The 23,018-nt window shown below is 41.1% G+C and overlaps 1 protein-coding gene and 1 long non-coding RNA gene across 11 annotated transcripts in view; one reads left to right on the forward strand and one right to left on the reverse strand.

Annotated features, from left to right (window-relative positions):
- LOC147341489 (uncharacterized) overlaps window positions 1-23,018 on the forward strand; it is a 268,296-nt gene that overhangs the window by 76,721 nt on the left and 168,557 nt on the right. The window lies entirely within an intron of this gene.
- Window positions 7,669-23,018, reverse strand: part of GRIA3 (glutamate ionotropic receptor AMPA type subunit 3) — a 310,057-nt gene continuing 294,707 nt past the window's right edge. For 5 of the 7 annotated variants that reach the window (XR_015159097.1, XR_015159096.1, XM_086388204.1 and 2 more), the window contains 3 exons: window positions 17,886-18,000; window positions 15,031-15,278; window positions 7,669-9,880 (listed from right to left, as the gene is read on the reverse strand). Coding sequence is in view for 5 of the 7 variants with exons in the window: in XM_086388204.1 (XP_086244330.1) it covers window positions 15,033-15,278; window positions 17,886-18,000 (361 nt within the window). In the remaining 2 variants the exon portion in view is untranslated. Of the gene's footprint in view, window positions 9,881-14,990; window positions 15,279-17,885; window positions 18,001-23,018 lie in introns of all 7 variants that reach the window. The other 2 variants (XM_086388202.1, XM_086388205.1) reach the window with 2 other exon arrangements.

Here is a 23,018-nt window from a genome sequence, read left to right on the forward strand (position 1 = left end):
TGATAAAAACTCTCCAGAAAGCAGGAATAGAAGGAACATACCTCAACATAATAAAAGCTATATATGACAAACCCACAGCAAACATTATCCTCAATGGTGAAAAATTGAAAGCATTTCCCCTAAAGCCAGGAACACGACAAGGGTGCCCACTTTCACCACTACTATTCAACATAGTTTTGGAAGTTTTGGCCACAGCAATCAGAGCAGAAAAAGAAAGAAAAGGAATCCAAATTGGAAAAGAAGAAGTAGAACTCTCACATGTTTGCAGATGACATGATCCTCTACACAGAAAACCCTAAAGACTCCACCAGAAAATTTCTAGAACTGATCAGTGAATATAGTAAAGTTGCAGGATATAAATTCAACACACAGAAATCCCTTGCATTCCTATACACTAATAATGAGGAAATAGAGAAATTAAGGAAACAATTCCATTGACCATTGCAATGAAAAGAATAAAATACTTAGGAATATATCTACCTAAAGAAACAAAAGGCCTATGTATAGAAAACTATAAAACACTGGTGAAAGAAATCAAAGAGGACAATAATAGATGGAGAAATATACCATGTTCATGGATCAGAAGAATTAATATAGTGAAATGAGTATACTACACAAAACAATCTATAGATTCAATGCAATCCCTATCAAGCTACCAACGGTATTTTTCACAGAGCTAGAACAAATAATTTCACAATTTGTATGGAAATACAAAAAAACCTCAAATAGCCAAAGCAATCTTGAGAAAGAAGAATGGAACTGGAGGAATCAATCTGCCTGGCTTCAGGCTCTACTGCAAAGCCATAGTCATGAACACAGTATGGTACTGGCACAAAGACAGAAATATAGATCAACGGAACAAAATAGAAAGCCCAGAGATAAATCCACGCACCTATGGACACCTTATCTTTGACAAAGGAGGCAAGAGTATACAATTGAGAAAAGACAATCTCTTTAACAAGTGGTGCTGGGAAAACTGGTTAACCACTTGTAAAAGAACGAATCTAGAATGCTTTCTAACACCATACACAAAAATAAACTCAAAATGGATTAAAGATCTAAACATAAGACCAGAAACTATAAAACTCTTAGAGGAGAACATAGGCAAAACACTCTCTGACATAAATCATAGCAGGATCCTCTATGACCCGCCTCCCAGAATATTGGAAATAAAAGGAAAAATAAACAAATGGGACCTAGTTAAAATTAAAAGCTTCTGCACAACAAAGAAAACTATAAGCAAGGTGAAAAGACAATCTTCAGAATGGGAGAAAATAATAGCAAATGAAGCAACTGACAAAGAATTAATGTCAAAAATATACAAGCAACTCCTGCAGCTCAATTCCAGAAAAATAAATGACCCAATCAAAAAATGGGCCAAAGAACTAAACAGACATTTCTCCAAAGAAGACATACAGATGCCTAAAAAACACATGAAAAGATGCTCAACATCACTCATTATCAGAGAAATGCAAATCAAAACCACAATGAGGTACTATTTCACGCCAGTCAGAATGGCTGCGATCCAAAAGTCTACAAGCAATAAATGCTGGAGAGGTTGTGGAGAAAAGGGAACCCTCTGACACTGTTGGTGGGAATGCAAACTGGTACAGCCACTATGGAGAACAGTGTGGAGATTCCTTAAAAAACTGGAAATAGAACTGCCATACGACCCAGCAATCCCACTGCTGGGCATACACACTAAGGAAACCAGAATTGAAAGAGACACATGTACCCCAATGTTCATTGCAGCACTGTTTGTAATAGCCAGGACATGGAAGCAACCTAGATGTCCATCGGCAGATGAATGGATAAGAAAGCTGTGATACATATACACGATGAAGTATTACTCAGCCATTAAAAAGAATATATTTGAATCAGTTCTAATGAGGTGGATGAAACTGGAGCCTATTATACAGAGTGAAGTAAGCCAGAAAGTAAAACACCAATACAGTATATATATGGAATTTAGAAAGATGGTAGTGTTAACCCTGTATGCGAGACAGCAAAAGAGACACTGATGTATAGAACAGTCTTTTGGACTCTGTGGGAGAGGACGAGGGTGGGATGATTTGGGAGAATGGCATTGAAACATGTATAATATCATATGTGAAATGAATCGCCAGTCCAGGTTCAATGTATGATACAGGATGCTCAGGGCTGGTGCACTGGGATGACCCAGAGGGATAGTATGGGGAGTGAGGTGGGAGGGGGGTTCAGGATGGGGAACACATGTACACCCGTGGCAGATTCATGTTGATGTATGGCAAAACCAATACAATACAAAGTAATTAGCCTCAAATTAAAATAAATAAATTTATATTAAAAAAATAAACAACAAAACAAACTAAAGAGAGCAGGAAAAACTGAAAGGCTCTTGCATTACACCATCTAGAATGTTTCAAGCTCAAACTAAGGTAGAGATTCATAGAAATAGATCGATTTCAGCCAGATGGGGGTGTAGAATCATCAGGACTTGACTGAGGGAAAGGATGATGGAGGGAGCAGACAAGGTTGATTACCAGGTTTCTGGGTGGGGTGACTGACCCCTTGTCTTATTGTCTTCTCTGTATAGCCCGACCCTCTGTGGTGATGGCAAGGGTAAAGGAGAGAAATCAAAAGAATGGTCTGCTTACACAAATACACAGGTTTGATTTTCTGTAAACCAACACCTGCCCCCTACCCCCCCGCCCCCCCACCACCTCTTTGCTTGTTCTTTCTCTAATTCCATCCAGGTTCCACCTAGTATCTCCCTCAGGGTGATCAGGACCATCTCATATTGTGTTTCAGGGAGTTGTTTGGGTAGCTGGTTCCAAGTCTGCCTATTTCTTCTTTGGTGATAATACGAGCTGGTTTTCTTCCGCATGAGTGCAAACCACATTATGACTCTGGGACCCAAAAAAATGAGAAGAATCATACACTTTTCACTACATAAGATGTAGCATCTAACAAACTGATGTTAAACTGACCCGTGTGTTTTTTCATTGTCATTGTATGGTGGGTTCTATTTTTGAGTGCAAGCCTACTTTTTTCTCAGGTGGTCACATATACGAATTTTAAGATTTAAGAGATCTACTCTTATATGCTGTTTCACTCTACATCAATGTGGTTTTAAATCAAGATAGAGCTCTCAGTATTCTTTGGCTTCCCTGGTGGCTCAGACAGTAAAGGATCCACCTGCAATGTGGGAGACCTGAGATTGATCCCTGGGTTGGGAAGATCCCATAGAGGAGGGCATGGCAACCCACTCCAGTATTCTTGCCTGGAGAATCCCCATAGACAAAGGAACCTGGTGGGCTACAGTCCAAGGGGTCATAAAGAGTCAGACACAACTGAGCGACTAAGCACAGCACACAGCACAGAGCTCCCAGAGGGATGTCTTGTTTAGCAGTGGGGTGAGGGTAAGAGCAGAGACAATGGTTTCTGTGTTGGAAATGTTGAGTTTGTGCTTATGGGATAAATCCAAATAAGGAGGTGCACTAGACATTTGAATATACTTATTTGGAACTCAAGAGAGCATTCTGAGCTGGAAATGAAGACTTGAGAGACACAATGTAGGTGGAGATGGAAACCATGGGACAGTACCCAGGCAGAGTGTACAGAGTACAGAGGAAGGAACAGGGTAGAACTCAGGAGAACAGTGACATTGAGAGGAGAGGGAAGCATGAAGCAGAAGCAAAATTAGCAGCCAGGCAGGAGGAAAACCAGGAAAAAGTGAGGTCACAGAAGTCAAACGAATAGAGACTACCAAGATGGGAGAGGTTAATAGCACCAAATTCTAGAAAGAGATCAAATAGTATAATGACTAACAAGTTGGATAAAGTAGGAGTAGGCAAGGCTTTTCTACAAAGAGCGAGTAAGTAAATATTTTAGACATTGTGGGCAATACTGTTGTAACTACTCAGCTGTGCTATTTGAGGGTAAAAGCAGTCACAGGTAGTAAGTTAATGGATATGGCTATGTTTCAATAAAACTTTATTCACAAAAAAAGTGGTGGGCCAGATTTGGCCTAAGAGTCACAGTTTGACATCCCTTACAATAAAGTAGGATTACAGTTTATTGATGACCTTGGCCAGAGCAGTTCCTATACAGTGGTGGGGCAGAAGCCATAGAATTATCATTAAGGAAGAGGTGATGGGGTGTAGCAAGCTTTTCTGAAGCTATACTGTAAATGGGGGAAAATGCAGGCCTAGAGGGCTTTACCAGGTTTAGAGAGGGTTTCCTGTCTTTCAAGAAAACTAGCTCTCACATGGGGAAAGACTGAAATGTTTAGAAATATTTGTAACATTCTATCATCCTGTCAGCCTTGCATTCAAGCTTCTTGAGAGTTGCTGCCAGAACTTTAATTGACTCGTTCAGGCTTAATGGATATTTATTAGGAAAAATTGAAATCAACCATTTTGCTACAGGACTGAGGCTCAGTGAAACCACTGTAGGGGTAATTTTACCAAAGCTGCTGTCACGAGGAGAGGATTATTATGTAGGCTGTCGTTGCAGGTTCTTTTACACTTTTGTAACTAGGGCATCATGAGTCAATATCTAAGCAAATACCTCGAGCTCAAAGAGTAGGCAGTTTGGCATGGAAGTGGTCATTCTGAGGTTTTCAACAACTAGAGGCTTACAGGGGCCAGTGTGATTCCTTAGTTCAAAAGGTCCACAGTTTCTGAGGCACAGAGAGAAATACAGTTAGGTTCCACCTGATTACATTAGGAAGCACAAACCCAAGTGAAGGAGCAGAGCTGAAGTCTTCTTTTGGGGCTCTTTCTAGTTCTTTCCCTGAGCATAACACGGGGCATGGATGGATGGAGACTCTTTGTAGGCATCATCTGCCTTGCCACCAAGACTGCTTTCCCTTCAGCCTGGAGAGGAGAGGAAAGGAGTGCAGGCCCTTCCCCAGCTGTCTTGTCCAGGTGCTGTTTTGTTACAAGGACAACGGTGGTGATCAAAGAACTTGGGTATCCTGCCTATTCAAATGGGTTTGTGAACTCTCAGTGTTGAGGATGCAAAGAAAGTGCAGTAGGTTTGGGACAATGACTGACCCTCCCAATACCTCCCTCCATCCTCTCCTAACAACAGTGCCCTCCCAGGGAACATTTTGAGAGAGTCCAATTGCACCATCTTCACAGACTATAAATGACTGGTCCATGACTCTCAATCTTAGATGTAGGGGAGGCAACTTCATTCTTTCACTTTCAGTTCTAGAGGCAAGTTTCATTAATTCTCAGTGCCCAGATCTTGTCTTTTCTTTAGTCTAGAATGATAGGGGTGAAACTGTAAGTCCTACCAGTAACCCCAGATTCAAAAGAGATTTCCTGATGGGACTCTCAGTTCTGTGTGCTCCCACAACTGAATGCAGATATATTGTTGCTGAGTTTCATATCTTCCAAGTGATCTGATAATAAATGGGTGCCTAGGAAACCCAGTCCAACAGGGTAAGGCTAAAAGAGGAGGGGTATGGCTGAGAGTAGCCAAATAGCTGGCTCAGTTTTGAAAGTAACTCTCCAACTGATAATAGACTTTGGTGGTTTATGACCCTTATGAGACAGTGTGCCAGTGCATCTTTCTGCTTCACTGAGTCTGGACTCTGAGGAATAATGGCTTTGCTTCTTGCTTCTTCATTTGTTCTCCTCCTAGTCTATGTTCATCTCCCCCAAGTCACAGTCCATCCTTTCTCCTCACCCAGTACCAGGAAGGTGATTTGCAGGACCGTTTCTTCCAGAATTCTACCAAGGTTTCCTTAAATACACTTGTCCTTCCTGTTTTGAAGACTGTCCTATAGACAAAGTGTGGTCAGATGTGGATGTTAATAGGGCAAGAAAACCAACACAGAGAGCCAGAAGCAGTTTCCTCTTGTGCACAGTGAGAGTGTGACATTGGAAGATCAAAGATTTTTTTGCAGACCTGTTTGGTGACTCTGATCCTGTGTATCAGTAAGACATATAGCTGCTGCTGCTGCTAAGTCGCTTCAGTCGTGTCCGACTCTGTGTGACCCCATAGACTCCACAATCCCTGAGATTCTCCAGGCAAGAACACTGGACTGGGTTGCCATTTCCTTCTCTAATGCATGAAAGTGAAAAGTGAAAGTGAAGTCGCTCAGTCGTGTCTGACTCTTAGCGACCCCATGGACTGCAGCCTACCAGGCTCCTGCATCCATGGGATTTTCCAGGCAAGAGTACTGGAGTGGGGTGCCATTGCCTTCTCAGACATACAGCTACCTAGGGACTAACTTGAGAAAGACTAAAAACACCTCCTCCCTTCCTCCCAGGAGGAAAACACTCAATTCCTAGGTAAACCCAAGTTGCCCTCTACCATCACCTACCACAGCACCTGAGGTGAACTTCTCTGAGGTAAGGAATTGGAGTTCCCGGTAAAATTGAAATCTATTATTTTGGAAGCTTTGGGGACAACATTTGGCACTTGAACTGATTTCATCAGCCACCAAGGGGATCGTCACTATAATCTAGTCACTGAATCTGCTCCCTAAAGAATCATTCTCTTCTGGGGGGCAGGGGCTGTTGTTGTTGGTTAGTTGCTGAGTCAAGTCCAGGTGTCCTAATCGAAGAAAAGGAAAGCAGTTGAGTTAGAAAAGGTGTTTTACCAAGTAAATGGCATTTCAGAGGACAGTGAAAATGATAGTAATATGCTGAAGCCTGTGGGTCAGATTGACCACATGGTGTTCATATCATCCTACACTTCATAGACTTCTGAGAGTTTTCTTTTCCTGCTCCCACCTTTCTCTCTCTGAGGCATTGTATTCCTTGTTCCCTAGCTCTCTAACCCCAGATATCTTTATTTCTCTAGCATCTCAATTGCACTGTTCCTTTCTGTCTTAGTTGCAAATTATCCCCTTTCTCCTACCATCACCCCCTATTTTCTTTGGTGATCATCATCTGAAACTGATCTATATTTAAACATGTGCTCTATTCGTTGGATAAAACTATATTCCATTTTCACTATATACAATTCAAACTAGATCATTAGCCTTTTGGTTCTCTCTCGGAAACATTCTAAGATCAGTATAGTCCTAGATTTATTATTTAATCCCCCACTCTAGATCAGTGGCCCTGTGTGGAATAAAGATTTTCCACTGGAACATTAAGTTATTATCAGTAATGAAAGAAGCAAAAAGTAGAGCCAATTAACTAAGAGGACGACAACACATACGTGTGATGACATGGGAAAGCAATTGGAGGTTGTTTTTTTTTTTTTTTAAGATCATCAATCCTGAGTTTGGGCCCTTCCTTGGGAGGCCAGATCTGGCAATGAGAGGATGGAGGATTGGGGTTAGGGTCAAGGCAGATGTCTGAGGAGAGGGTCCCTGAGGGTGGAGGAGATGATGAGTAGGAACGAAGGTCTTGAAGTCAAACTTTTCCTCCTTAACATATGAACTGAAGTCCTGCTTCTTGCTGTTTGTTGATGCCACCTCACTGGTGGTGATCCTGGCAGACCTAATCAAGGGTCTTCATGGCCCATTCCATTTAGATTAGGAGTTGGAACCTGACTGCAGTTGCAGTTGGGGTGGGGAGAGGCATAATAGTTGGTGAAGATCACCAGTAAGGTGACCAAACATCATTGGTGAAACTTCTGGTGAGAAGTCAATTGGTGAATAATAACCTCTTGGCACCTGCATCCCAATAAAATCTGAACAGTCAAAGCCCAGAAACAGAATTCTTTCTTTACAATTTTATTTACAAAATGTATTAAAACTTTGTACAATACCTCATGGCAGTGAGGCTCCGTAATTTATTCCCACACATGCAATTTACGCTTTTACAGCCATTAGTTTGCTTGGCAATGTTTCTGTTCACTGAAGTACAGCTTTAACAACAAAAAGAAAATAATTGGAAAAAAATCTTCAAGTGACTACCGCCAAACTCCTGTAGCTTGAAGTTAGTAGCAGAAATTTGAAGCAATCAACGTTTTTTTTTTTAAACATGCACGTTTTTAAAAAATAACAAACCAATTTACCCGCCTCTTCATTCCCAGTGAAATTTCCTCTCTGAAAAACTGATTTGAGTCAACAAACATCCACTTCTCTTTATCCAGTGCCTATGAGAAGTTTGTGTGTAGGTTGGTTGGTTTTATACAACCTCGTATATTGGCACAGCATTAGCTTCCCGCGCTGGGACATCATAGCATTCAGAAGTTGGAAAAAAAAATCACAGTTTTGTGAAAACAAAAACACAACAGCTTTCTTGTATTTTTTTTTTTTTTCCTGTGTGTTTTGTTCAATACCATTGAAAATTTGACAGGTGAGTCATTCATTTCTGACACAGTTTTTGGAATGAAAGTTTATATTACACTTTTCCGGAAATGTTTCATTGGAAACCAGACTTGTACCTTTCTTTTCTGAAGACAAGAGCAAATGTGCAGCGAGTCAACTAAAGCATCTAAGGGTCACACTTGGGGAGATGAATTCGAGCTCCCAGTTTTTACAGCCTGGAAACTTCCCAGTGCACGTCGCTGATGAGAGCAGACTACTGAACTACAGAAAGCCTACATTGTTATATAGGAGGTAATTAGTGAGTGGAGACTATTTTCTCTGACTGTTCTGATGATGCCGATGGCAGGTACGCAGTTAGTTACTTGATAGCCCGTGTAGCAGTGGTGCGATCTTCGGAGTCAGTAGAGAGACTGCTCCAAGCAAGGACCTGGGAGTGACACTGAGGCCCTTGATTTAGCAGTAGGTTGGGAATGCATCTTAGTCTTGGCGAACTAGGAAAGGACACATGCAGTCTGACGGAGAGCCACAGGCAATCACAGGCAACAGCTGGTAAGACAGACCTAGCAAGAGTGAAAGTCAGATGAGAACTGTGGTCTGAACCCACTGGCCCGCCTTGCAACGCGGTCCTGTCTCCATGGTGTACGTTTGAAAGGCATACTTAGCAGAGAAAGCGGAGCTAAACACAGTGTTGTTTCTGAGAAAGATATTCTAAACACATTTGGGAGTGTAGGCCGCATTTCCCTCACCTCAAAGCTAAATACTCAGCTATCTTGACTTTAGATGCACACGGAAGCAAGAAAAACACATCTGTGAGCTGAAATTCCAGGCTTCTCGGAAAGCCCCGGGATCCGTTTGTAGGAAAGCACCGAGAGGTATGCCTAAGAGTGCCCGTCCCTTGCTACACACAAGTCAGTTTCAGAAAGTTCTGTTCATCCCTTAACCGAGTGGGAAATTGGCAGCGCATTTTCACAAAACCATTTCAAAACACAGAAGTCACCATTTAGTCCCTTTTCCAAAGTGTTTGAATTTTCTGAAGTGTTGCATTTACATTCTAAAGATATACACATTTCAGCAATGTTGAAAGGAAATAGGATGCACAGAACATCATCACCAACAGGAAATACCAAAAACATCTTGTCAGCAGATCCTAGAAGAAATGCCAGTCTCCTCCCAGACAGGGAGGTCAGATTTTTTTTTTCTTTAAACCAGGACGAATTAATTATTTTAGCTGAGATGGGCCTGTTCGCAGAATTGGAATTTGAAATTTGTCTGTGTGTATGTGTGTTAAAGAACATGGTGTTTGTATACTGTGCAGTGGTATCAAAGAATGGCTTTTGTTGAATTGACACTTTGTAAAATAACATTTGTTTTCGCATACTGGAATCTTGCATGTCCATTTTTTTGTTGGTTTTATTTTAATTTTTTTCAAGCAAAGCGAAAAGATTTCAATGATGGTTTGCATTGTCGCGAGTCTCAGAGTATTCCATAAGGCACTGAAGGAAAAAAAAATCAGTTTTTCCTATTGAAAGGTCATTGCACCATCAGCAATATTCGTGTCATGCCCGACACCAAGGAGAGTGGAATCTGGCTCAGGATCCTTGAAGCAGCCACGTTTTCGGTGATTCCTCTCATCACTTGCCTCCAGTGGGAAGGGATCTGAAAAGTAAAGGGGGGAATGTCAGTTTGAATGGGCTTTCTATTGGCAATCTAAGTGTGCTATAGCTCAGTCTATCTTGGACCAAAACCACAGCTGTTTTTTCAAACTGGCATCTCTGAGGCTGCACCTTGTTTGACTGCCTTTAGGCAACAGGTTTGTTTCAATTCTTTCCCTGGAAGCAAGTACTTTGCAATAGGTTAAAATTAGGTTCATTTTTTTTTTTTTTTTTTTTACTATGCATTGTACTAAGGAATACATGGGCATTGCATGAAGTCTAATTCAAAACGTTCATCACTTAGGATGTGGGTATACTAGAAGGCCTTAGTGGCATTTCAGTATAGGACAATGACAGTGTCAGGACAATGACATTGCAGAGTGAATTCTGATCGCAGAACCTGTGACAGGGGACTGTTTGCCTAGGACAGACTGTGAGTAGTCTTCTATGGCTGGCTCAATTGAAATCCATTTGATCATGAGAAGAAAATTTGCTGCTCATTGCCAGAAAGGTGACAGCTTCTTTCTCTTGATATCTACAACCTTAGTTACTGAAGTCAGAAAATAGCACATGGACTTTGAAGAGATAGCACATTCCAGGAAGAAGGCAGAACCCTAGTGATATCCACAAAGGAGCTTGCCTCCATGGAGTCTTTGCCCTGATATCATGGGGCTGATGGAGATGCTGTTGCTGCCCTCTTTTTTGGAGGCATTAACTAAAATGCCTCCAAAAATGCAGGGGCTTCATTTGCCCCCAACCCTGGAAACTTAAGGCCACATTCCTGCCTCCTCTTCAAGTTCATACCCATCTTCTCTATCCTTTCTGTCCATACTAATGGGGTCCTTTTTTTTCTCCTGGTGTAACTCTGAATTTTATCCCAAAAGAATGACATGATCACTGTCTACCACTGGCCCTAGAATAAAATTATCTGTAAAAATAAAGTCAAAGATGCACCTGAAGGCCAAAATACCCAAAGAAGCAGAATAAGACTAACATGAAAGCAGGTAAACCACTTCCTTGGAATCCCTATGGTCCAGAATCATATCTATTTCAGACATTTGGAGAAAGTTTATATCTATGGCATAAAGGTCAATGTCCCTTCTGACCTTCCTATTGGCCATGGGATGTCACTTCCCAGGTGCATAACTTTGGGAAAGTCACATAATCTCTCAGTGCCTCTGTTTCCTGTTTTTAAACAGAGGTAGATGAAATATTGGGTTGGCCAAAAAGGTCGTTCGGGTTTTTCTGTATGATGTTAATGGAAAAACCTGAATAAACTTTTTGGCCAACCCAATATTATCACAGAAGGAAAAGTCCTCTGGGGACAAAGAACATCACCACTTAACATAAGATGAGCTCTCTAAGGCAGGAACGCTTCCCCAGCAAGAATGTCTATAGCTGCAGAAGGAAAACAGATTCCTTCAAAATGGGCAGCATGAACAAAGTTGTTATTCTCTAGGAAGACTAAATAGAACTGTATTAGAGGAAAAAAGAAATCTTTTTCCTCATCCCCAGGCATTTTGAGCTCTTGAAAATGAGAAGGATTTCAAATATATTGAAGAAACCAAAGAAGCCAGAAGTAATTCTGAGCAGCAATGAAGAAATTGGAAAGAATTCTTAAAATAGTGAGCAGAGTCACCCGTAGGGTGCAGTGAGTCTGGAATGCTTCATGGCTGTTCACCTGCTCAGGCATGCTTCAGGCCCCTCTTCCAGTGGGTGATCAGTAACCCAGACAGTAGGTCGTCAAGGGGTCATCTGCTCCTGATCCAGGGCTGGGTCTGAGGCATGGGTTCCCACAATGAGTCCAATAACCCCAACTCTACTTTCAGCCATAGCAAATGAGAGATGAGTCCCTCCTCTTTCAAGGATGCCTTTTTACTAACCAGATTTCACCTGGATCATATTCTTGCAGTTGATTTGCTCTTGAGTCATTTGACTGGTACCATAAACTCCCAAGGCTGGCTCTGATAATCAGCAATATAAGTAAAATCTCAGGGTGCTTCTCCATCTCTGTGACCCTGAATAGACCCTGACAGATCTAGGCCAACTCTAAGAACTGGAAACCATAATAACTAGGTAAGAAATTAGAAGTCCCTGTGAGATATTCCAGAACTTCTTGGGAAATAAAAGATGAATGAATGAAGACCGACATCCCCATGATGTCACATCACCAAACGGGCTGAGGACAGCTGAGAGGTTTCTATTTCCTGTCCAGCCTCCTTTGTGTCTTGACTGACACATGTCAGGTTTTTTCCCTGGTATCCTCTGGGGCTTTTCCTTTTTGTCTAGGGACTTCACAGACTTGGAGGACACATTTGTTTGCAGAGTCTCTCCCCAGGTTTTCTTTTCATCCTAGGGATGACTGCCACAGTGCCAGCTAACTGGGCTGTAACTGTGTTGGTATCATTGTCTATTCAAATGTGATTTTTGCCTCAGTTATCCTGAATCTTGCTTCACAAAATGGGTCAGCAAAGATGACTAAAGGAAAGCCACTGCACCAGAAGTTGCGGGAAGTTCATTTCTTGTGCTCTCCCCACCCCCTGGGTTGAGTGTTCTGGGCCTCCACTGGAAGACTGCAGCACCCTGCCCAAAGGTTTGCTGATCCCACTTTCTCTCTCTCTTTCTCACTCACCATCCCCGCTTCCTTCCTTAAGTGATAGGCTCTGAGACAACTTTCTCTAGAACCTTACTACTCCCTGGACCAGCAGCATCAATATGACCTGTGAGCTTGTGAGCAGGGTAGAACCTCAGGCCCCACCCCAGACCTGCTGCACACTGTCAGTCGGTAAGCACTGCTCTGGGACTTAAACAAGAGACTCAGATAGAATGGCTGATAAAAAAGAGGATCTGGAGGCTGTGTGATCCTAAGCCCTGCTCCTGAAAGCTTCCTTTTGCGGAAGTAGGAATGATTGAACATATACCCTTGTGTCAAGTACATCAGAAGGAGGGCTAGTGGAGGCTAGGTGAAGTCCCTGAAGACACTTTTGTAAAGAAGTAAGACATAGACTTAGGATCTGCTCTTCATGTGATAGGATCCCATTGGGGTTTCAAGATTTCTGGAGACCACCAGGCCATGAGTGGAGGGTGGTCACATGGTTTAGTGAAGGATACAGTTATAAGAGGACAAAGAGCTGGGTTCTAGTCTGAGAACTGCCAGTACTCAGTTGTCTTGCCTTTAGCAAGTCATTTGATAGGGCCAGTGCTTAGTTTCCTAAAAGAGAAAATATTGGCTTGACCAAAAAGTTTGTTCAGGTTTTATGGAAAAACTCCGAACGTTGGCCAAGCCAGTGTTTTCTGCCCCATTACCACAACTGTGGCAATAGAGTGAGAGCACTTGGAAAACTGATATGCAGATTTCAGGTGTATTCTTTTCTTTGGATGCCAGTATCTTTGAATTTGGGATAATTCACCTAGGTTGAAATCACTTGGGTACTATCCTATGAGGAAGCAAATAACATGCCCCCAGTTCTAATGGGCCTATTTAACCTACTCAAGAGTAAAATATTTTAAGCACACTGGAACATGAAATGCTTGCATGCAAACAATGCTAATTCCAGATGAATCCATCTTTGATCCATTCAGCAATGCAATGGGAGCACTTTGTTAGTGGGTTAGTCGTATACTGAATATGTTGTGACAGGAGGTCTGCAGCAGGAAAGAACAACTAGCAACTTCGTCAAACAAAAGAATGCCATCTGTGGTGAGGACAAGTGATTTATGTGGAGGAAATATTTAAACCTTGGCTAAATTGAGATCCACACCATGAAATATGTGGAGGTCAAAAGCACAAATGCATTTAGAAATTGAAGCTCATAGACATTAACTCATGAAGTAAAAATTCTCCCACCTACAATAAGAGCTATGAAGTTGCTAATTGTTCATTTCCACTTTCGATAGGTATGTTATTGATGACAGATGCACTTGAAGGTAACTAAACATATTCTTGTAAACACTTCTGAGATGGAGATGTTATCCTAACTCAAGCTTGCCTTTGAACATGTCTGAGTTATTAGTGAGTTTTGGCTGTAGCTGCCAGAGTCAAGGTGGCATCAATCAGGCTCATTAACGTATGAGTTTGGGAACAGCCAGGAGCAGGGGTCCTAGACTGTCCTCTGGGAGACACTTACCTGAATGAACATCAGTTCCAAGAAAGGGACAACAAAGGAACTCACAGATTAAAGCAATTGTCTTAGGTTTACACTTAAGTGAATCACCACACCCCTATAGAAGCACTGCCTTTCTCAAGGGGGCAGCTCCCCATTTCCATTTTCATTTTAACATCAGTTCCAGAGAGCTGCTTTCTCTATAGCTGCACTGTCCAACGTGGCAGTCACCAGCCACAGGTTACTACTGAACACTTGATATGTGGCTAATGTGAGAGTTGAGACGTGCCATAAGTATCTATGTGAAACACACCCCTGATTTCTAAGACTTAGTATGAAAAAAGAATGTAAAATACCTCATTCATTTTTTACATTGGTAACAAGTTGAAATGCTAATATTTCAGATATACTGAGTTAAAAAATATATCATTAATTTTGCTTGTGTTACTTAAAAATTTTTTTTTTACTTAATAAAATTTATTTTTTAGAATAGCTTTAGGTTCACAGTAAAATTAAGTGGAAAGTACAGAGAGTTCGCATAGTCTCTGTTTCCACTTGTTGTCTTCCATTATCAATATTAAAGTGGTACATTTGTCACAATTAATGAACTTATATTGACACATCATTATCCCCCAGGGTCCATAGTTTACATTAAGGGTTAACTCTCGATGTTGTATATTCTATAGGTTTTGACAAATGCAAAATACCATATGTCTACCATTACTTGTGTTACTTTTGAAAATAGCTACCAGAGCACTTAAATTACACATCTGGTTCACAAATGTGGCTTGTAAATATTCCCATTGAACAGTGCTGCTCTAGAGAACTTTTTTTCCTCTTAGGTTGCAGACCACAATTTAATTACAAGGATGCTATTAGAAAAGCTCTACTGTCTGACAAGAAAGCACAACTGTTGTTTTCAAAGAATTAAATGGTTGCAAAGAATAGACAATTCTTGAAACAATAAACCAGACCAAAAAACAAAGAGAAAAATAAAAGAGATTAACGTACAGTGACGTAAGCTGATTAGTGTACTAGACCTTAACCGTACCCCTAGATCTTAACACTCTCTGTTCCATACACGTTGTAGCCTTCTCTGTATGTAGCGTAATTTTGAGTGTTGGTGGCAGGAGCAGGCTTAAAGTTTTGGGTGTTCTTTGTGAGTTTCATGCGTTTGGACTCTGCCCGCGATTTGTAACAGAATTCTATCAAAGCCACCATCATGGCCAGCCCCAGACCTCCGACAAGTATATAGAAAACGCCTGCCACATTGCTCAGGCTCAGAGCGCTGGTCTTGTCCTAAGAGAAATGAACAAGGCGATTAGTTCTTGAGGAAAACAAAGACAATGGAACATTATAATACATTGCAACAGTATACAATAGTTCTAAGTCGTAAAATAACTAGACATTGATGTAAATGTTATGACTCAGCTCTGGCAACTGGTGGATGTTTCACAATGGCCAGTAAGACAGCAGACTGTGCTTCTGTTGACAGCTGTGATCCTCACCTAAATATTCTTTTATTTGGACTCCTTAAATCCTTTAGTACCTCAAGATGGTGTCAACAACTAAATAAAACAACATTCGGCCATGGGAGCAGAAGTGTAAACACAAGCACAATTTAGTCCTCTGCCAGCTTGCATAAACACCGTTTGCCAGAGTTGAGCAGTGACATAATCTCTATTAATGTAACACTCTTTTCATTTGGGAACTTGAAGCACTCTTTCCCCTCTCTGCCCCGCAACACCCCTTTCTCCCTTGTTCTTCCTGTGTCAACAACTAGTTTTTAAGATAGCAGGTGAGTATGTTAGCGGTTCCTGATATTCATATTGGGGGGAATTACTTCACAAGGGTTTGTTTAAAAAGGATTAGCTCGCTCTTTTCACCCAGTGGTTGAGAAAGAAATTGCTCCCTGTGGGGGCTGGTTGCTAAGGTCTCATCCTCAGGGGAGCAAATCTCTGTGCTGTGGAGACAAGGGCACAGCACAATGAATTGACTCTGTTCCCGCTTCCTGGGAGTTTAAGGAAACCCTCAGGAGGACCCAATGGGTCCTGAATTGGCTCCATACAAATCAGAAAACTTTTCCAGGAGTCTGATGATTGAAAAAAAATCCAGCTCATTTTTAGCTTTTACTCCAGGGAATGTAGAGAATAAACAGAAAAAAACAAAAAGAAAAACAAAAACAAAAAAACCCCTACACTTATCTGATCTCTATTTAAAATGGAAAGGGGGGTGGGGGGAAATCAAGGAAGCCGGTCAGTGACTTTCAGGTCAAACTATGCAAATCTGACTAAGCTATCTGCCTGTATGAAAAAGCAGATACTGAACTGCTGAACAATGGAAAGAAAAAAGTTGGTGCCTCGAGCCCTACCTTGAGGTAGGACACAGCAAGGGCCAGGAGCCTTTCTTTGACAAAAATAAAATAAAATAGCATTTTGTAGTCTTTTTAGAGGGAATGTAACCATTTTGCTGCTGAATACAATAAAAGGGAATACCCACATTGTTAAGCCAGTGAATAGAGTATCTCATTCAAATGATAGCACAGTTAGCAGATGATGGCTATGGCTGACACTCAACACTGGAGCTCAGCTGGTCCTAGTATCATGTAAAGAATTAAATATAAAGATAATTTGGCCATGTTCTGATTCGATTTTCATAAGCGCCAGTCCTGTACTTGTTTACTTCAACAAAAAGGCCAATTGAAATTGAATCGCATTTTTGGGAAGAGGGGTATGGACATGCCTCATCTCTATAACAACCTTGCAAAGAGTCTCTCTTCTAAGATGAATGACAGCTAGACAAGTGATAAGAATCTCTGTGACTTATGAAATGATGGATCGCCTCCTTAAGGAGGCTGGTGAAACCATCTGCAGGGATATTCCACAGTCCATTAGGAAATGGATCAATTTCTGGTAACTTGCCCTCTCCCATTAGATTTGTATATGTATGTGATTTTTGATGGGGGAAAAGTGTCCTTTGCATGACTTATGTAAGTTGTAGCAACAAAGTTTCAAGTTCCTCCAGTTTAAGTTTCATAAAATTCCCTGTTGTGGGATGTAGAAAACCAGTAGCAAAATGGTTCACTGCACAAGGAAAATGAGTGGCATTTCATGAAATGAATTAACTGATACCACAATATTAGTTTGAAAAAAGGAAAGGCAAAAATTGAAACTCAAAAAGAATTTTCTTAGGGGGGCAGGAAGGAGGCGGGGAAGAGTGTTTCATGCTTATCAATGTGATGTTATCCTGAGAATGTATACCCTTAAGGAGCATGCGACTGAATTTTAGAAGTATTACGTACAGAGATTCAAATAACACCTTTGGAAGAGAGAAGTGTGACAGACTTAATGAAATTCGAGATCCAAATAGATGCTGAACTCAATACGACAGCAGCTGAGAGGAGGCTACTCATTGTGCTTACAGAAGCCAGTCTTTGTTATTTAATTCTTTGACTGTTTTCAGGTGGGCTCAAGATAATATAGTCATAATCAAAGGCATTAGCAACTACAAAGTCTCTGAAACTGTAAAGAGGTTAAGAAAAAGTACTGTCACAACTGGATGAATTTTTTTTTTTTTGGTTGTTGTTCTGTTTTTCTCTTCGAACTCTCGAAATGTGAAATACAGTAAAACCCCCTTATAACACAGCTCATGATTGTACTTCTTTGGGAATGTGTTGGGCCAGATTGAATTCCCTGATCACAATAGCTTGCCGGGAGTCCATGAGTGATGTCACGTGGCAGGCCTCTAAGGCTGGTGTTTGCCTTAAACTTTCAGCGCTGGTGTTATAAAGGGGTCCCACTGTGTCAGGGAGTGTGTGTTGGGAAGGAAAGCCGTTTTAGGGTAGAAAATAAACAGTGGTTCAAAATGTGATTGCTAATCAGTACAAAAAGACCTTCAGCGACTGACCTTACTCCCGGAGTCCTTGGCTCCACACTCCCCCTTATCGTACCACCATTTGTTTTTCAGCTTGTCTAAGATGCCTTGTTCACTGAGTTTCAATACTGCAAGGTTTACAGGCGTTCTTCACGTGGGAAATAACATAAATAACATTATATTATGTTATTTTATGTTATTCAAGCTTCAAACTACTTTAAAACTATAGAAAGCGATAAAGCAGGGGGCCCTGGCCACAGAGTAATTTTAGACACTGCAGGCAACCTGAGCATTACCTTATAAAAATTAACACTACAGCAACGCTATATTTACCAGGGCCTGCCCATATCGCTTTGAGTAATCGGCACACACTGTTAAATAATGAGGATAGAAAAAAGGCACTCCTCAGATAGGCGGTGTGGGGTGAGGAGGGTTTCCCCTCAGTGACAATCGTCGGCGGCAGCTTGCAGTAGCTTTGTGATGGAGGTGTGTTAGGTTTGATCTAACCGGGTGTCTTGTTGTACTTCCAGACAGAAAGCAAGTTTTATGGTGGAGTGGGGAAGGGAACGGGGCCAGAAGGGGAGGCATTTCCATATGTGGAGACAAAAGGATGAATTCCAGCAGAATAGAAGATAGATTCTATGTGACTAGCACGCCTTCTGATTAGTTGTCCTTTATTACACAAATCTGCTGTCCAGCTGAAAATGATCTTCCAACAAACTGTACTACATACATGTCTCCCCAGACTGAATTCTTATGCCATACTGGTCTTAATATTAACAGTATAATGTGGACTTCTGAGTTCTGGATAAGAATACTTTCAACAGTGTGAGATCTGGTCTAGGGATTGTTTTTGAATTACTGATCGGCTGTCTCTCTGATATGGTTGTATGTCTATGGCCAACTCAGGTCACCAGAAGGTGAACTAGATTGTTTTAAAATGGATTATTAATATGGCATGACCTGAAATGGCAAACTGACTCCGCCTCTATGGCAGTGCTGTAGAGGAAGTTTAGATAAGCTGTTACAGTCAAATGAAACTTGAGAGCCACTGCGTAAATGCAGGAAACCCTACTGGTCCTAGGGTAATGATTTTTTCTTTCGGAAATTTCTTCAGCTGTAAAATGGGAATAATGACTTCTACAGTTTTCTTTCTAGACCTAATGAATCTTAAAGGATCTCTAATAACTTTAGATTTAAAATGCATTATAGAGAGGGGGTGGCATATTTGTATTATGAGGCTATGAACTACTGTGTGTTCAGACTCATGTGAACAATATTGCCAGTACTAGTACTTGTTTTTCTGAATGCTACCAATTTTCAAGGAGGAAACAGGTATATTTGTGTAACTATGAACATTCCATAGAATTTCTGAGTTTATTTTGGGTAACATGGACCCATCAACATATCCCAATCGTTGACAAGACTTCTGTTGTCACAGAGATCTGTTCTCTATCAGACCATCCCCAAAGCCTGTTTCCTTTCTTTTCCTCTTTGCTGTTGAGAGCAGAAGGTCCATCTCGAGATATTCTGAGAAACAGATCATCATGTAAGAATAATAGGCAATTTCAGAGTACTTAGGATTTGTAAAACTATAAACCTTTAGTGTCAGGGAGGTGACACTTTCTTGGTTAGTACTGAACTTGGCAGCCAGAATATCTATCTTTTGTATATCACCAGGAAATTGAGGTCCTTTTATATTTGAAACAAGTTCCTTCAATCAATGCTCAGAAGCTTAGGCTTCTCAAGTGCTGGCCAGAGTTGCTTGGAACGCAAAGAAACAAAAGTTATTTAAATAAAAATGCGAGCCTCTTTAGGATATTATTAGCTGTGACAGTCATCTTAGACTTTTTTTCTTAAAGAACAGACAGGCCGTCTATGGCCATGAGATGAGTGTTGGAATTGCCTTCTCCCCTGGTCTCCACTGTCTAGTCTCCTCCTCTCTCCTTTCTCCTATAATCTTTTCCTCTATCACCACCACCTCTCCCTCAGTGCTATGCCTTAAACTACATTTTGGCATCCAGGCTCAGGATTATAACACTTGGCTCAGATTGCAGGGGAGATGTTTTTCAATAACAGATACGTCACTGATTCCTTCAGGACCATAGGAAAAAGTATAATGCATTTTTTTCTTCCTTTTCATGCTTCCTCTTTTCTTACTGCAAAGGGCCCAGTGTCTTCATGCTGCTCTCTGACTAAGCCCTTACCAGGCCCTGACCTCCTTCAAGCTACTGTATTCTTCAAATGACTTCAATTTCTTTAGTTATGGCTGCTCTTACTAGATCTCAGGAACAGAGCAGTCTGATTAAAGGCACTCACACTAAGGTCCAAATAGAGATCTCTCCCTAGAGATCCTAGGTTTAAAAATAATTATCAACACTTAAGTAAGCTAGGGTTGATAAAAGTGGGGCATGTTAGTTTAGAGCAGTGGTTCTCAAACTGGTCCAGAGACCCCTGGAGGATCCCTGAAATCTTTTCATCAGAGGGTCTGTGAGGTCAAAACTATTTTGGTATTAATACTAAGGTGTTCTTTGCCTTTCTCACTCTTATTATCTCATGATGTACAGTGGAGTTTCCTGGAGGTAACATGGCATGTGATATCACAACACATTGAATGAAGAAGTAGATATGAGAATCCTATTCTCTTATATTAAGCCAGATATTAAAGATATTTGCAAAAATAGGACAATGCCACTCCTCACTGATTTTTTAAAAAGCATGCTATTTATGTGAATATACATTGGGTTTATTATTTTTAAATGTTATTAATACATGATTTAAAAATTGTTCCATTTTAATTTCTGATATGGTAAGCATTAATAGACATAATACATATGAACAAAATCTTTGGGGGTTCCCTATAACTTTGAACTGTGTAAAGGGGTCCTGGGACAAATAAGTACTGGTTTTAAAGGAGGGAAGGCTTTTCCTCTGCTGGGCCTATTCTGGGCTGCCACCCTCCACTCTTGTCAACATCCAGGCTGAGCATTTAGCATCCAGGTCAGCAATCTAGCATCCTGCTTTTCTGACAAGTGGCCTACCCTTGCCTTAGGCCGTGGAGTGGCTCCCTCAGAATGGTTGGTAACCGCTCTCTACTACCATAGTCTGTACAGTGGAGGTTGCCTTAGAGCAATGGTTCTCTATTAGGGGTTGTTTTGCCCTTCAGGAAACACTGGGCAATGTTGAGTGATCTTTCATTGTCACAACTGGGGAGGGGGGCGATATAGGCATCTAGTAGGTAGAGGCCAGTGATGCTGTTAAACACCCCACTGTGTGCAGGACCGCCCCCACCACAAGGCCCCAGATGTCAATAGTGCTGTGGCTGGGAAACCCTGCCTTAGACAATCCAAACCTCATCTGATGCCCCAGAACTTCAGGGAAATCTGACAAATGATATATCCTTAGAAGTTTAGTCTTTGATTGGAAAAAAAAAATCATAGGGTTTATGAAATCTGGCAGGGAACCAATGTGCATTTGGGAACTTCTAAATAAAAATGAAGAAGAGAAACAAACATTTTAAGCAGCAGCACAGCCAAGCAGCATAAAAGCTGTAATCAGAAATCACAGATAATACCACTTAACAAGGTTAGGATAGCTGCCAAGAAAAGAAAGTACTTTAAAGGCCAAATCTCCTACAATTGTATGTTGCTGCAGGGTAGAATAAATTCCCAAGATGGCAGAGAAAAACTGCTTCTATCCACATAATTTTCTCTGTTACTGTACCTTACTGGATGTATTGCCAAACTCAATTCAAATCAACCAAATGTATTGACTTTCCCCTCCCAAAACACACACACACACACATACACACAGACACATACAATTTGGTATTTTAAAGAAAGTAGAATTAGGTGAGCAATTGGTCACTTTAAATGTCACTTTCCTCTTGATGCCATTTTTGCTCCTCACCCTAATATTTTCTCTCCCCCTCTTCCTCTTCTATCTTGCCTTATTATTTGTGCCCAGGCCTTGTGTTTCCCCCTAGACTATGTTGCTCAAGTGGAAAGACCATAGCTTATATATTTGTATTCCCCACTTAGAATAGTTCTCTCAAGAAATATTTTAATAGAAAGCTCTTTTAGCATTTTGTTTTCCAGCCTGGCACTTGACACATAATAAAATTATTATTATTGGTCAAGTTTAATAATCACTTTAAGAAGGTAGATTCATGGCCTCTGTAAGTAAAGCAATCGAGGCACAGAAAGGGTAAGTAATCTGCTCTAGCCTGCACAGCAAATTATTGGGCAGGCCAGAAGGCAAATTGATATCCATGCAACTCTGCACTGTACCTTCACCAATGGAACACAAAAAAAGGGGTGGCAAGCCCGCATTGTTTTTGTTCTTAGAACTTGGATGTTCATAATGAATTTTTTCTTTAGGGACCGTCAGTTTCCAAATAACTCTCAGCCTAGCAAGGGTAGGTCCAGCAGCTGGGGCCTTTCACCGCTGTGGTGCGGTGGTATGTCTCCAGGGCTATGTTTCAGAGCTATGACTGCAGGCCCTTAACGGGTACCTAAGAGAATTAGAAGTCAGAAATATTTACTGTCCTTGCTTCAATAGAGAATGGAAAGAATTAAACAAAGTAGGTCAGATTCGTATCATGGAAATTAGTTAGCCATTCTCCCCTCTGAAGGGCTTGCTGTGAGTATTTCCTGAGTGGAGTCCTCTTAAGGCAAAACCAAAACAGAACAAAACAAAAACACAGGTCGTAGAGCTTGGGAGAGGACAGGAGTGCTTTGTAATTTCAGGGGGTCTGGGAACACCCCCCACAAATATTTTCCTCACTGGTACATGACATTCCATCAAGGGAATTTCACATCTTTAAGACGGAGGAAACTTCCTTATTAAAATACAAAGCTTCATGAGAAATGGGAAAGGAAGCGGAGTGTAACTGTTTATAAACTCCAACTCTTTGTTCTGTTTGGTTTAAATAATGGTCTGGGGGGTTGGGTGGAGGAAAGGGTGTAAATTCCTCCTATGGAAAGGCTGTAAATTGCACCTATAGCATAAAAATGTATGTGGATTATGGACCAGATGGAGGGGATAATAGTAAGTGTCACCTAGATAGTCAGTTAATAGTATGTGGAGGGAGCACTGACCTGAGACAGAATGATGGTTCCTGAGTGTGGGGAGCAGTCATGAAGTAGCATCAGTTTTTTTTTTGAA

The sequence above is a fragment of the Bos grunniens genome, chromosome X (assembly GCF_055505025.1).
Source record: "Bos grunniens cultivar Pamir isolate PY7600 chromosome X, Bosgru_T2T1.0, whole genome shotgun sequence".
Classification (NCBI taxonomy): Eukaryota; Metazoa; Chordata; class Mammalia; order Artiodactyla; family Bovidae; genus Bos; species Bos grunniens.